This window comes from Eretmochelys imbricata, chromosome 6 (assembly GCF_965152235.1).
Source record: "Eretmochelys imbricata isolate rEreImb1 chromosome 6, rEreImb1.hap1, whole genome shotgun sequence".
NCBI lineage: Eukaryota > Metazoa > Chordata > Testudines > Cheloniidae > Eretmochelys > Eretmochelys imbricata.
The window spans coordinates 91763636-91779325 of record NC_135577.1 but is presented as its reverse complement, the minus strand read 5'-3'; the positions used below and the strand labels follow the sequence as shown (position 1 = coordinate 91779325).

At 48.7% G+C, this 15690-nt stretch overlaps 1 protein-coding gene across 1 annotated transcript; it reads right to left on the bottom strand.

Annotated features, from left to right (window-relative positions):
* Positions 1–972: 972 nt before the first annotated feature.
* On the bottom strand, positions 973–15344 carry VASH1 (vasohibin 1). The gene is made up of 7 exons (XM_077820358.1): positions 15081–15344; positions 7115–7203; positions 5876–5932; positions 3903–3977; positions 2366–2747; positions 1674–1786; positions 973–1045 (listed from the first exon to the last, which is right to left on the bottom strand). Exons 1-7 carry the CDS (start codon positions 15342–15344, stop codon positions 973–975), a joined length of 1053 nt encoding a protein of 350 aa, XP_077676484.1.
* Positions 15345–15690: the final 346 nt, after the last annotated feature.

The window sequence follows — 15690 nt, the reverse complement described above, 5'->3', positions numbered from 1 at the left end:
AGTGGCCAAAGCTTTTCCCACAGCTTCCAGTGACCGCCACTGAGACGGAAGTAGGGGAGGCAGAGTTTCCAACTATCATACTAGCTAAGCACCCATCCCCACAGATAGAGCTGTCCAGCTGCCTGTTTCCACATTATGACAGCCTGGGCATTTCCTGAATAGCCTGCCGTGAAGGGAAGCATCCACAGCACCTCACAGGAAAGGAGACACATACTCATCCCCCATAGAGTCAATGAGCTATAGTGGGATACCCTGCAGACCAGACAGAATGTTAGAGTGGTGGATTCACTGCATATGAGGCCCTCAACTCCACTGACAGGTTGCATTTTCATTAGTGAGGCAAGTATTAATTATTTCAGGGCTTATTCCTCTTCCCTGCAGGCACAGGGGATGGGGAAGGTGATTGTGCATTTCACTCCCTCCCTCCCCAACAAGAGCGACAGTAGCAAAATACACAGAAGTTACAAAACCAAAAATCCTTCCTCTACCAGAGGCAGGGGCCTTTCCATTCCAAGACCTTCCCCTCCTTCAAGCCCAGGGGCTTTGTGCTGGCTTAAGACCTTCAGCATAGAAGAGGCACTGTGGATAAAATGCCCCATCTGTCATCTTTGTCAGCCCAAAGGATTCCATGCAAAGCATGAGCTCTGCTTGGCCTCACTCGCTCAACCCCTCACCACGTCACAACAGGAGCCTTCCCGAGCACCCTGCAGCACCTTCCCATCAACTGGCAGTTCTGTTCTCTTAAAAACGTGTTTTGTTGAATTAAAAAGTGCTCTTCCCGAGAAGACAGGCAGGTGACTTGTCTGATCCCCAGAATACAGCTCTGGGATAGGCTTGATAGAAGTACCTTGGAAGATCAGCCCTCCACTCCCACTTCCCCTTCCCCATGTTGAGCTTGCTACAAGTGGATCCTGGTCTCAAGTGTGGCCAGTGAAGAGTCGATGGAGCCAGGCACACCAGGTGTGCCTCTCTTCATACCCGGATTTGATACCCATTGAGGTCTGGCATGGCTTTGGATTCGGCAGGCTTCTTCTCACCAGACAGCCTGTGAAGAAAGAGGGAAGTAGATATTCAGAGGCATTCTCAATTTCTCCTCTGACAGGGTAACCTGTCGGATTGAGAGGTGCCAACATGAGAAGAGGAGTTTCATCCCCGTTACCAGATCCCATACAGCTAGAGTAGCAGGGGTGGCAGCTCTTCTTCACCCTGCTAACTCCCATAAGAGGATGGAATACAGAGTGGGAAGCCCAGCACCTCCACTTGAGATACCTTCCTGGAAAGATAGACTTGGGGTAGGCCTGAAAGCAGCCTCAAAGGCACACCAGTTCTCACTGACCAATGATGGAGGTTCAGACGTCTCTTTTGGGGGTCATATGTGTGACCCATCACACATTAGGCATTAGATGGGGTGACCTTCCTCTACCTGCAGCCCGCCCCTAATTCCAGCTATAGTTTGAAAGTGGGAAGGCAGCAACTCACATTGGAGAAAGCAGTGACAGAGCTGAAAGGGAGAGACCCACCAATGCAGCTGAGAGACATCTCCACAGTTATGGACCGTGCCAAGAGAGTTCTCAGAAATCTACTTTATCCAAGGGTGCGAGGGGATGGAGGGGAAATCCTATAGCACGACTAAGAAAGATCCTCCAACCAAGCCATCCACCAACCCCACTTACCGCCTCTCCCCACGGCTGTTGCGGCGGTGTGGACTGGACTGGCCCCGCTGTGGGGAGGACACATCTTTCTTCCTATCCTTTGTGGGAGATGGTGGCCCTGTTCCTTTGCCAATCTGCAGAAGGAAAACAACAGGATAAGAGAGAAGCCAGGGCTAGCAGTGGCTGGAGAACATAAAGCCCAAGGTACTCCATTGTCTGGGAAGGGGTGACAGTGAGATGAAGAAAATCAAAAGGAAAAAAAGAAAAGGCAGTGGTGAGCATTATGTAGCTCTACTGTACTGTACCCCACCTTTAGAGAGTGTCAAGCACACCCATGCACGCAAAACTTCTGAGCAAGTATGTATCTTGGTTCATCTGTCCAGTGACCAGCAGGCATACCTGAAGGCACAGGATTCATATTCCCAGGTCTTGCCCAAGATACCCTGATACACAGCATCTACACCTGCCAAGTGGAGAGGGGTCTGCACCCCACTGGAGCCAGGGTCTGCAGAAAAGGAGAGGAGAATCCTTACCCCCTCCCTCCACCTCCCTGCCTTCCCCCATCCGCACCCCAACCCAGCAGGATCTGTACCTCCCAGCATACTAGCACCAGGATCCATTTAAACTCCAAGGCTTTGGCACCAAGTACAAAGTTCACACCTGCAGCCTTCAAGAGCAGCAGGCTAGTCTCCCCACACCTCCCAGCTTCTCACCTTTAGCCTCATGTCCCGGGCATGTCTCTCAAGCTCCTTGCGGAAGTCCTCACGGCCCAGCTTTTCCACATCCAGAATGGAGTGCTTCCACTCAATCTGCTCCACACTGTGTGGGTCATGGGACACACAATGGCCCAGCTTCACCTTTTTGAGGACGTGCCAGCAGCGGTGGTATGCCTCCTCGTAGTTGAAGATCAGCTCGCTCAGTGTGCGGAAGGTGGGCGCCTTGTACATGAGCTCCTCACGCCGGCTGATGCCCAGTGCCCCATAGCGACCCCCAAAGTTCACCCCCAGCACAATGTGGCGGAAGTAGTTCCCTGAGAAGTGAGTTTTGAAGCTGATGGGGAAACGCTCCAGTGTGGGCATGTTGTTGGTGAGGTAACTGGCAACATCACCCCATTCAGGAAACAACTGGTGATGCCAAGAAAAGGAGTAAGACTCTTCCTCCCCATCCCCCAGAACATCTCAGTCAGCCTAGACTGGAAAGCAGATTCACTGCTGATGACAAGTACTTGATTGACAGCCCTGGAGACCAAATCCCCAGAGCAGGTATAGCTCCAGCCCCGCACAAGACAAGTCTACCCTGTCCTGGGATCAGAGGGATGCTCAGTCCTCACCTTCTCCAACAAGGCTGCCCACAAAGGGAAGACAGTTATAATGGCAGTTTTGTAGTGTGTACACCTGTCCTGCTAGGAGCTGGGAGGACCAGGGCCACCATCTCATTTCACACAGAGGCAACTAGGCAAGTTAGTTAAATTGACCATCACTATCAGCCTAGGAGGGATTGGACCTGGTGCCCTACAGGTAAAATGTAACCCATTCTTCTGAGCCATCGAGATCCCCAGGCTGGCATCTCATAAAAGCACTGCATTTGAAGACAACTAACTTTCCAAAACGCAAAGACCAATTAACCTAGCTTTCAAATGCTTCCCCATCACTGAGGGAACTCCAATAAATAAATAAATGTGGCCCCAGTTGGACTCAGCCTGGCAGGTCCCAGAGGAGATGTGTTTCCCAGGACGTGTGTACACGGAGGTGCTAGCTCAAGTCTGCATCTAAAAGCAAGGATTATGCAAGGGAGAGTCTGACAGGTTCCCTTCCATATCTGCCTGCAATGTGGAGAAAGTGCAAGGTGACATAGTGAGTGAAACATCCCCACTATTCAACAGTGTTTCTGACTTGAAGCTATTTCCTTCCTGTTTAATCCCCACATCCTTCGCCTCTCCCTCCCCCAGTTATGTCCAAAAGGAATAAACACTCAATCCTAAAGCGGGGGAGAAAAGTGACTCTGAAGAATTAACTCCACTACTCGGGTTCTCTGCTTGGGCCCTTGCAATGCTCCAGCAGCATAAGGGGGGCATAAGAGAGCAGGGGGAGTAGAGCTGTGAGCGGATACAAAGTTTGTATTTGCATCCAATCCATGATCCACAGATATCTGAGTCTGATATAAAGTGGATATCCCCAGATTTGCAGGGTTCTACAGGGGGAGAACACATTAGGATGGGCACACATGCATGTTTCTAAGAGGAAAGGATACATTCCCAGGATCACAGCTTCCAGGCATTTGATTGGCAGGGCCTCTTTGGTCATTTCTTTGGCCAGGTCCATCAGCCTGTTAGACAGCACAAGCAGGAGAGACAGAGGAGGAGAATTAAAGGGGTTTGCATTGGGTGGGGCTGGTGAATTCAGTCGCTGGGCAGCATATATGCAGGGCAGGTTGCAAGGAGAGAGGAAGGCTGTTAAGGCAGACGGGAGAGGAGAAAACCCTTTAGAAATAAATAAAATTCAAAAAACTCAGTATTTTGGCATTCCCCTCCAATACTGCTGCTGTGGAGTTTCCCCTCACTGAGCCAAACAGGATCTACCCTCTATGCCAGACACTACTCTCAGCAAGTCTGGAGTAATTCCCTTTCATCTCAATGCAGTCCCTCTGGATTTCTACCCATCCGACCAAGATGAGACACCTCAGGCAGGAGGCCAAGTTCCAGAGACACTTGCTTTCCCACATCTGAGGGCAGGGAAGGGGCCTGCAGCAGATTCTGCCCTGGCTACATCATAAGATGTTTGGAATGCCCAAATATCCACCCATACCTGATGGCTTGGGCCAGCAGTATTAATATTGGCACAATGGTTTGGTTAGCAGACTAAGAGGTCCCTAACTGTACATGTGGAACCCAGGTGCACGAAGATGATTGCCTCCACCCTGTGTACATGCCTGAGGGTTTACAATGCACAGCAGTCTGGGGGTGTCCACCACCACCTCCTCCTTCCTTCCTCACACATTTCTTTGTTCTTTATAAAGTTTTTTTTTTTTTTTGGTGACTGAAAAAGGGTCTAGCAAATCCACATTCTGCACCAAACGCACTCCAGGATTCTGGACAGCTAGAATTGCAGCGACATTTGGCCTTTGGAGAGCTTGTTTAAGGCAGGACTTTGTTTTACTTTACACAAAATCTCCCAGAAGCCCATGATCTAGATCAGGGGTCTCAAACACATGGCCCGTGAGCTGCATGCGGCCCGTGGGGTTCTTTCGTACGGCCCACCAAGCTCCCTGTGCCCCCACCCCCGCCCCTCTGTCTACCTCCAGGCCAGGGGTAGGCAAACTACAGCCTGTGGGCCGAATCCGACCATGGGATCGCCCCCCGCGTAGCACGCGGAACCATGTCCCTGCAGTCCCGGGGCGGGGGAGGGCAGCAGAGGACTCCATGCATTGCTCTCACTTCCGAGAGCCACCAACCGCAGCTCCCATTGGCCGGAAACGGGTAACAGCAGCCAATGGGAGCTTCGGGGGAGGTACCTGAAAGAAAGCAACACGGAGCCCTCTGCCCCCCCGCTCCGCAGGGACCTGGTTCTGGCTGCTTCCTGGAGCGGGGCCAGGGCAAGCAGGCAGGGAGCCTGACCTGGCCCCAGTGCACGCTGCTGCCACCCTGGAGCTGCTCTAGGTAAGCGGCGCCGGGCCGGAGCCCGCACCCCAACTCCCTGCCCTGAGCCCCCTGCTGACCCCAACTCCCTGCCCTGAGCCCCCTGCACCCCCTGGGGGCAGGGAGGAGGCGGAGTTGGGGTGGGGACTTCAGGGAAGGGGTTGGAATGGGGGCAGGGAAAGGGTGGGAAGAGGCGGGGCCTGGGGCAGCGAGGTGGGGGTGTCAGTGATGAGGCCTTCGGGCCAATGCACTAGTCCTCCTGTGGCCCTTGTACTCATTTGAGTTTGAGACCCCTGATCTAGATTATAAATTAGATGTGCTCAGAGACTGGGCACCTCTGAGTAACAGATAAGTTTACTGACCCTTGGCAACAAATCCAGCCCTCATGCTTGAATAATGCTAAATTATGGCTCTGACCAGCTGCACCCTGAGCAGAGTCCAACCCCCTCAGGAAGGGCAGAACTGTGACAGTGAACAAAATCCCCAGAGTCCAGCCTGTACTCTCGGCCAGACTCAGTACAGGGGTAGCAGAGGTGGCAAGTTCCCCAAACAGGAAGGCAGGAGCGTGAGAAAGGCTGACAGCACTTACCCGGTCAGAGGTCTGCTCTTCTTAATTTCAAAGAACTGCGTCCCAGTATGATTGTACCTGGAGAAAAAAGGTTAAGGGGCCATGCAGACTGGAAGAGAGAGCTGAGAAGACAGAGTTGCCCACATACGGCAATCTGCCTGGATGAAGCTCTTTGTACTATCAAGGTATCAGTTACCATTCTCACAGGGATCTCAGGATCCAGCAAGCAAAATACCAGCAAATATAAAGTAAGCGTTTCCATTTGGCTATTCCTCCCACTTGCATTCTTTGGCCTGGGGGAGGAAGGAAACAGAGTGGCAATCTATTTCCCTCCCTATTCCTGCTGACAGCACATTTTCTGGTCAGCCTCCTCTCCAGCAGCACAGGCTCCCAGACCCGAATAGGGTTGAAACGAGTCCTCTTTTGCTGCTGCCTGCAGGGGATCATGACCAGTCTAAATGATGCCAAAACTACCTTGCTTTCATGCTGGCTGGGATCTGTCCCCAAAACAACCCCAGGATTAGCAAAAAAGGTGCTGGCAGACTCCATTCCCACCTAGAGTCAGCTCCATATCCCACCAGCAAGATAAAAATGCACTTGTGTTGCACATGCCCTCATCCACACTCCAATCCAGCACACAGAGCACGAGGATATGTAGGAGTCCTGTTCCCAGGCCATGAACATACAGGCAGCTATAAATGGCTGGGAGTTGGTCATCCACCTGACTCTCAAAAGCAGGAGGGACCATCATGTTCTGGCCACCTACAGAGAAGAAAGCACCCCGTAAAATGACTCAGCATGAAGCTCAAGTTCCCCATCACCAGCACACCCAAGCTTGGCAGGGGAGATTAGCATTTTCTAATCCCAGGTTTTAATCTGTCCCAGGCCCTCCCTGCAGGGCTAGGCAAGCACAGCAACTACAAGGACCTTCAATTAGGATGTTTTAAAAGGAACAAGCACTTGAATTCAAGGTGTCTGGCTGAAGGAGAACCTACCACACATTAGCTTGGCCCTGCTGACACACATGCTGCTGGGACAAAGGGGTTAACCACAGGAGACACAATTGGGCAGGATTAGAATAAAACAGCAAAACCACTCACTGTCACAGCTTCAGTTTCCTGCTTTTAGGGAACAAGTTTCATTTCCCCTTCTGGCTGAAGCAGAGTCAGCTGTTCTCTTATGGTCGGCTACTGGAAGGTCTCCTTGCTTCCCCTTCCTGGATCATCATTCCTTGGTGTCTGTGATAACAGTAAAGGATACTGAAGCTCCTTGATGTAGCGCTGTATGGCTTCCAGACGCTCAGGGATGGGGGTGGACGGTTGGAGCGCAGGCACACTCGGTGTGGGAATCTGAACAGGGGGAAGCAGAGTGAGTCAGAGAGCAGACGTCTCCTGAACCTGCTAGTCCCTTTGCTGAATGCACTGGCACATCACCATAGGAATTGCATTCCTCTGTAACCCAAGGAGCTAATCCCTTTTTGCTGTCCACCCGAGATATTCTTGGAGTTGACAGTCACTTCATTCTTCTAGCCTCAAGTTGACAAACTGGAGGGGATTCAGAGAAGAGTGACACAAAGTTATCGGGGAGATGGAAAGACTTTTTTAAAATGAAAAACTAAAAGAAAGTCTGTAGAATTTAGTTAAGTGACAACCAAGGAGGAACACAAAATAGTCTGCAAACATCTAAAGAGCATAAATACAAAGGAGGAAGAGGAGCTCAGGACGGTACATGGGTCTAAGATGGAGGCATGGAATGAAAATGTAGCCAAGTTCAGTAAGAATTCTATAACAGCAAGAAATATCAGGGCATGGAACAGACTCACAAGGGAAGGGGTGAAAGCCCCACCTGTTGGCACTGTGAAAACTAGAAACGAATTGGGAATGAATTTGAATTGGCAGGGAGATGGACTGGAAAAGGCAATAGGGTTTTTCCATCTCGAACTTCTATGACTTTCAATTACACAACTGTGGATATTACCCAGACTATTGCCTTGAATCTGCAGTCTTGGCCTCTATAGTCCATCCAAACCTTCCTTTCTGTTTACTCGGAAGTCAACATCTGCAGCTTTGACAGCTGCTAAGAGTTATCCTAAGAAAGGAGAAGGGTCCTGTCTGCCCAGCCAAAACAAAAAGACAGGGCTGGACTCACAAAAAGGGCCAAGGAGACACTCGGTCAATGAAAGAATGGAAAAACAGATTTGGTGCGACTATGATAGAGAGAACTTCGTGGCACAACTTCCCCAAGCCTACTGAGGAAAGTTAATGCCTTCTGCGCGTGGATCCAACACCAAAGCCCCAACTCTCAGTGTGGTTTGGTCAGTTCCATCCTTAGGGAACATGTGGTCACCCACCCCTTGTATAACAACATTAATTGGAGACAGAGCCCTCCCTCTGGTCCTTTCATTGTATTTGGTGGTGTCTGCCTATTTAGGCTGTAAGCGTCTCAGGGGAGAGGCTGTTTTGTTCAACTCCAAGCACAGCAGTATTTACACAACAGCAGGCAGCTGTATGAAGTTCTAGGTCTTGATTTTCTCTTGTGTATTTTGATCTTTCTTATTGTCTTGTCTTAAGATTTTCCCCATAAGTCAGTTTGATGAAGATGCATTTTGTGACCGGTGCCCATTTCCCAGCACCTCTCAGGGAGACAAGCTGTGACTAGACATAAGAACCAACAAAGTGTGCCAGCTGTTGTCTCCAGTAACCTTTGTAAGCAAATACCTCACTGCAGTCCCTTGCTGGGAATGTGCAGATACGAGAGCTCCTTCTATTCCAACCTCTCTCAGCAGGAAGCACTGCAAGGGAGGGGAAGGAGAGATACAAGATCCCCAACAGTTTGAGCTCTTATCCCCAGGGGAACAGGAAGCCCTCTAGACTCTAGAGAATGATGCAGGGAATTCGGCAGTCTCTGAAACTAATGCACGCTAAATTGGTTTAGAAGCTAGGAGTTAACATACTGAGTCACAGGAAATTACTCCCAAGCAGAACCAATGAAAGTGGTAAAACCAGGGCAGGCTCAGCATTTAGCCTTAATTCATTTCTTCAGTGGGTGACCTTTGTGCAGAGACAAACAGCTAAAATTAACTCCCTGGGTTCCAGTTAGATACACATTACCAGCACAAATTACTGGTTCCTTTTAGTTACTCCTCTCTGATGCTGGAAACCACTCCTCGCTGTCAGATCCCCTTTCCCTCTGGGGAACACGCAATACCCTGAGACCGTGTAATGGAAACCATTTCACTGGGAGACTAGTTAATGTAGAAGCGGCACCTTAAGTAATTAAGCTGTGCTCTGGCTCTCAGATCTGGCCATGAAGCCCAGACTGGGCTATGGTTTCCTTGGCAGCAGGTCTCCAGTATGTTTGCCTGGGGAAAAGGTGGGGAGAAGTGAGAGAAGAGATAAGGAATCTGTCCCTCTCATCCCTGTGCTGAATGGAGGAGTGATAACACTTTGGCCTTCTCCAGCATCCTCCATCCACAGGTCTCAAAGAGTACAAACAGGTATCTTCACAGTCCTCAAGGAGGTGGATGGAAATTTATTTTAAACACAGAAGGGAACGTAGAGGTGGATTACCTTACCCATAGTCACCAGCAATTTGGTGGGATAGCAACACAGGTTTCCTGGGGCCTGCTGCTCCAGTCACTGGAAAGCATGCCCCTGCAAGGCTGGCTGCCTTACCCATTCTTGTCTTCCCTTACTTGTATGGCTGGGTTACATCCCAGCACTCCCAGACTTGTAAACCCTTGGATATTGCACTGAACTCCTGCCTGACACAGCTGAGTCCCAACCCCGTCTTCGGAAGGGAGCCTGGTGAAGATCTGAGATTTCCAAGCTTAAAATGAGCCAAGCAGAATGAAAGCAAACCAGCTGGAAGAGGCGCACAAACAGAGCTCCTCCTCCCTCAGGGAGGAAGTGTTTGATAATGTAACTTAAAAAAAACAAGCTGTCTCTCTCAAAGTACTTATGTGGTCCTATCATCGTAGTATTAGAGCTCTAGCTGCTCAGATGCTGCTGCTGCCGCCAACGGAGTACTGATGTTATTCAGACAGCAGATGGATATATTAACCCCCCCACCCCATAACTAAAGCTCAAGCATGCACATCACAGCCTGTCATTCATATATGTTAAAAATCCAGCTTCTTTTGTGGGGGTCCCCACCGCCATCACTGACCAGCTACAAATCTGCTTGTTTCCACCTTTATATCTCTGCCATTTAGAATGCAAAACCTTTACAAATGCATAGACAGATGTGCTCCCTGCCTTCGTGCCATACCACCCATAGAGCCACTGATACAACATCAGCTCTGCAGACAGACACCACCACCTCTTCTACCAAAAGCAGCAAGGCCAGCAACTGCCAACAGTGCTATCATCAGGTCAGCCTTTGGAAGCCGAGGGCAACTGAATGGAGTGGCACTAATGCCCATTTCCTCTGGAATAACTGGACAGCCAGTGGGTTATTCTGAAAGGCTGTCCTGCCCTACAGAGTGAGGGAAGGTAGGAAGGATATGCTAAAACGCAGGACAATCCAACAGGTAGGAAAGTGCACTGGAAGTCAAGAGATCTGGGCCCTTGTCCTAGCTCTGCCTCTGACCTGCTGTGAACACCTTGGGCAAGTCACTTCAGCTCTGTGCTGTAACGTGATGCTTCTTGGTGGTACCCAGGGTTGTGAGACACCTCACTAGCACTGCCATTAGTGTGAAAAAGCTTTGTCTGCACCTGCTGCGGGTCGGCTCCCCAACACCACTGGCCAGGGGCAACACAAGCACTCTGCTTTAGGCCTATGTAGCCCACCCACTACAGGTTAGCAATAGGCACACTCCAATCCCAGCACCCCACAAACATCTCCCTAGAGTGTCCAGCCCCGATCTATTGGCCACTCGCAGTATGCACAGATTTGTTGGCTCTAGAGAAACAGTACATCACAGCTTACCAGTTCCACCTCAGATCACTGCTCTGCTTAACACACAGCATTTAGATAAATTTATTTACACACCAGCATAGATATTTAAGTAATAGCAAGTATTGGAAACAAATGGTTACATATAAAATTAAATCATAACACATTCTAGAACATAGACTTAAAACTAGATACTCATGTCTTGTTGAGCAATGCTCACCCGAAGTCCAAACAGCCTTTTACAGCTGTTTGGCTGTGATCCCTCTTCTAGGAGACCAACACTGTGAGCTTGTCTCCTACATGAAGGATCCAGTGTGTTACTTTGCTTCCCAAGATATACAGGCCCCATCCTTTGTCTTCATTCATAAACAGGATACCCACCATGCAGTTTTGTTTTTTCTTGTAGATCTTGCAAACTTTCTACTGGCATCTGGCTCAGCGTGCAATAGACCTCCATCGTGAGGTGGACAACACGCATATGACCAGACTCAGAGATAAACATCTGTTGCCTTGGATGTGTTCCTTTCAGACAGGAGGGTATGTCACCTCCTGGTGACCTGCCTTACTTCCAAGTCCTCAAGAACATCATTTTCAGTACAGATACATAACCTGTTAAATATTATCCGTACATACATTTTATGGTGACTGGTGGGCTCTTGGCTCTCAGAGACCTCACACGCCACCCATAGGTGAACTATTATGCATATATGTGACCCTGGGGATCCTCACAAACCCTATGCATCTCCTCTGCCTGTTGCCACCAAAAGGTCACTGTGTCAACACTCATTAATTCCCCCATCTGTAAAATGGGGATAATTATACTTCATTTCCTTCATAAAGCACTTTGAGATATACAGATAGAGAGCTATGAAAGCGTTATTAACTAATGAGTTCTGAGGCCTCACTCACACTGCCACAGCAGCCCAAATGGGATAAACAATAGACTTCTAAGGGAAGTAAGAGATGTTTCAGCACTTCTCTCAACACTGCCTACAATGGAGGGGCTAGGAGAAGCAAGGTCACAGAGATGGTGCCCTGTTGTGACGTCCACATCACAATGCTCAGCTAAGGCCACAATCTCACCTCAAATCAAACTGCAAGCAAATTACTAAGGTTACTTTGTGGGAAATGCCATTGATCTACTGCAGCTAGAGGAGTCTTGCTTCCTGGCTTGAAGAGGGCCCTGTCACCAGAAAAGTCACAAAAATGCTGTCACAAACCCTTTTCACTACTACTTCATTTCACTCCACTTGGGATACCAAAACTGGACTAGTTCATTTCTCTTTCCATTTCTCTACCAGTTCAACTCTCCAACTAGGATCAAAAAGGGCCCTGGCATGCAGGTGACAGTCTGGCAGAACCCTGGGAAACAGCAGCATGAAGGAAGAGTTTGGGAAACCTCCTATAGACATTGCCAGACTACTTACAGGATGTGCAGCACCGGTGAGCAGGAGACAACTCTGCTCTCTGTATTTTGCATTGGGTCATAATGCTGGCCGGCAGCGGAAAAGTTCATGTTAACATGGCAGGGGAGGCTCAACAGGAGCCAACATCTAGAGATTTATATGGATAATGAGATCATCTACAAATTAAGGACTCACAAGCTTCCCAGAAATTTGTGCCTGCTTCAGGGCTCAAGCTAAATGCAAACTGACAGGGGTTATTAGGAAACTTTCCATTGGCAGGTTATTCCTTTCGTGCCCCCTATACTTTCATCCATGTATCTACAGGATTCATACAGGAACAGTATGGCATCCTGCCACTGCCATCTTGTGATCTAGAATCTCAGCTTTTTTTTTTTTTTTTTAAATAAAGTCTCTCAGGCAGAGATGCCTGCCTGAGTCTGCTAAGAGCCCGAAACAAGAGCTATATGAGAGAACTGCTCTTTTAATCTCACTGAGGAGTTAACTCAGATAAATGATCAACATTGGGTAAGTGTCACTGTTAACTAGGTCACTACTGATCAAGTCATGTAAGATAGGAAAAGGGAAATCATTATGAAAATCTACACAGCCTACGGTGAGTCACAGCTCATTTATTTGACAGTGTAACACCATTTCCTCCCTCCCCCAATCAGGGAGCCAAGCCTAGCAGAGCTCAGCATGCCACTGTGGGAGAGATAAGCCCAAGAAGATCACATGATGATGTTTTTAACACCTGTACAACATACCGTGGCCTGGTCTAAACTGGGGGGAGGGGATATCGATCTAAGTTACACAACTTCAGCTATGTGAATAACGTAGCTGAAGTCAAAGTACTTAGATCTACTTACCGCAGTGTCTTCACTGCGGTAAGTCGACTGCTGATGCTCCTCTGTCGACTCCGCCTGTGCCTCTTGCTCTGGTGGAGTACCGGAGTCTATGGGAAAGCACTCGGCGGTCAATTTATCACGTCTTCACTAGCCACGATAAATCGACTCCTGCTGGATCGATTGCTCCGGAGGTAAGTGTAGACATGCCCTGTGATTACATCTCATTGTAGTGTCTCAAGGGGTGGAGCTTATTTTGTTGGCAGAGCTTGGAACAGTACCACTGTTTTCCCCAATTCAACCCCTAAGCATCTTGTACTGACCCTCATCCAAAACAGGATTTTAGATTAGCTAGGCCACTGGGCTGATCCTGCTATAGCAACTCCTGCATCCCACCCAAGGCCCATTTAGCCTCAGGAACCTAATGGGCATCAGCCTCTCACAGGAGCCAGCCCTGCAGAGTACACTTACAAAATATATTTCCCCCTGGAATATATTATTGCCAGGATTCTAAACTGTTGCATCAGTTCTTCAAAGAAAGAAAATAGACCCGCTTCTGTGTATTTCAATACAAATGGTGCTCAGAGACACGGAAACATCGGTACAGGCAAGGGTGGGCTCTTCTCATTCCCTTGCCCCAATCCTTCCTACCACATTCACTCCTCTGTATTCCCTGTAAGCTGCTGAGACTGATGAGCAGTGAGCCCAGATGGCAGAATGTGTTCTGCACCAGCCTCACTGAATACAGTGCACAAACCGGGCTACTACACAATGGTGCTGCAGGTACCAAAAATAGATGCTCGGCTAAGTTTTGGCCAAAGAAACACCCTCAGTGCTGAAGAGACACAGAAGAGAAACAAGGGTTGGAGTAAGTCTCATGATTCATACAGGGGACTGGACCCCTGAATTCCAATGTTTCCTTACTGGCTCTGCCACAGACTTGCTGTGAGAGCCTAGGCAAGTCACTTAATCTTCTTTGACTCAGTTGTCTCTATTTGTAAAAATGGGAATAAAGATATCTATTTCAAAGGACAGTTATGAGACAGTGAATATTTGCAAAGCACTTTCAATCTGAGGATCCAAATATACCTTAGAATTACCACCAGAAGCCATGCATATACAAAAATGGCAACATCTACAAAGACTCACGAGGCTCACACGCAAAGGACTCAATACAGCATCAAGATTAAGTTGCATGATCTTGGGTTCCCCTTTTCATAGGATTCTCAGCAGTAGGGCCAGAAAAGCTGTGAGATCATCTAGTCTGATTCCTTGTTGGCAACAAATTCTACAAGTGTTCTCTAATTTGCTTTTAACTCCTCTGTCAGAGCCACCTTCATAGGCAGGCACCATTCCAGTGCAAAAATTCCCCTTGTTGTGGGGAAGACTGTCCCTCATGACCAACATAAGTATTTCCTTTTATAGCCTATAGCTTGTTCCTGGTTATAATTACTCAACTCCCACTCCTCCAGCTTTCCCCATCTAAAGTATTTAACCAGTCATAAATCCCAGCTTTACTCTCCTTTTCTCCAAGATGCACATATTAAGTTTCCTTATCCACCAAACAGGTCCCATCGCCTTGTACTTTTAGCAGGTTGCCCTTCTGGATTATTTTTAATTACAATCTTTTAAGAACAAAGTGTCCAGATCAAAACACAACGCTCCAGAATACAGCTGGAGCACTGTCACCCCCTCTTTCAGGCCAGGCAGGCTGCCTCAGAAGCTAAATCCCAATTCTGTACTTTGTCTCAGAATCCTGGCTTTTCCCCATTTGGCTAAGGTTACTGGACATATGGCTTTTTGCATCAACACAAGCAGTATCAGAGCAATTAAATGGGAAAATTCTATTAAATCAAAGCCCAAAGCCCAAACAGCACAGGACAGAGACTCTCCCTCTGATATGGAATCCCGATACTTTACACCCTTATGACTGTTTCTGTTGAGTGAAACCCCCACTTCAGGATTATTGATCTGAATTTCCATGTTATATAACACAATCCCAGCTTCTCTACCATTCTCTGAGTGGACTGTCTAAAGCCATGTCATTTGATTTATTATATCAGTTCTTTCAGGACTTCTCACCTTGGGTAGGTCTGTGGCTCCTCGAATCCTTTGAGCCACCATTTCTCCCTCAGGGTGGATCTTGGCCACGTGTCTCCACATTCTCTCCCAAGTGGGCTCATCAATGGGTAGCCCTCCTCGGTTCACAAAGAAAGGAACTCCACCGTCTCGCAGATCTTCATCACCATCATCTTCCTGCTCCTCCTCTCTCTGAGTTGCCTCTTCGCTGGACTCACAGCGCTTGGTGGCAGCAGCGCCACTACCCCCCGTTTTCCCCCCCGGCATCCCAGTCTGCACTTCGGAAATTGGTGGCTTACAACACTATGCCCACCACCCCCCTCAGCCTGCCAGAGACAGAGCAGCATATGGCAGGCTGAGTGCAGAGGCCCTTTAAGGAAAAAAGGGTGTGGCTCATTCACAGAGGAACAGTGCAATATCAAGGTATATTTTACCCAACAGGAGGTTGTTTCCTCAGGTCAAACCAGAAGGAAGAGTCAAGGCAGGGCCCCGGTGAAGCAAGCGAAGTGGCCTGGAGACGTACCTTAGATTAGGCTTAAAAAAAAAAAAAAAAAAAAGAAGTCACCCTTGATCAAGCAGGCAGAACCGGACAGGCGCAGAACAATGAAAAGGT

Coding starts and splice junctions, on each gene's coding strand:
- VASH1 (XM_077820358.1), bottom strand. CDS start 15,344: ATGCCGGGGGGGAAAACGGGGGGTAGTGGCGCTGCTGCCACCAAGCGC. Junction 3,978..5,875: donor AAGAGCAGACCTCTGACCGG/GTAAGTGCTGTC, acceptor GCTGTCTAACAG/GCTGATGGACCTGGCCAAAG. Junction 1,787..2,365: donor CCCGGGACATGAGGCTAAAG/GTGAGAAGCTGG, acceptor TTCCTTCTGCAG/ATTGGCAAAGGAACAGGGCC.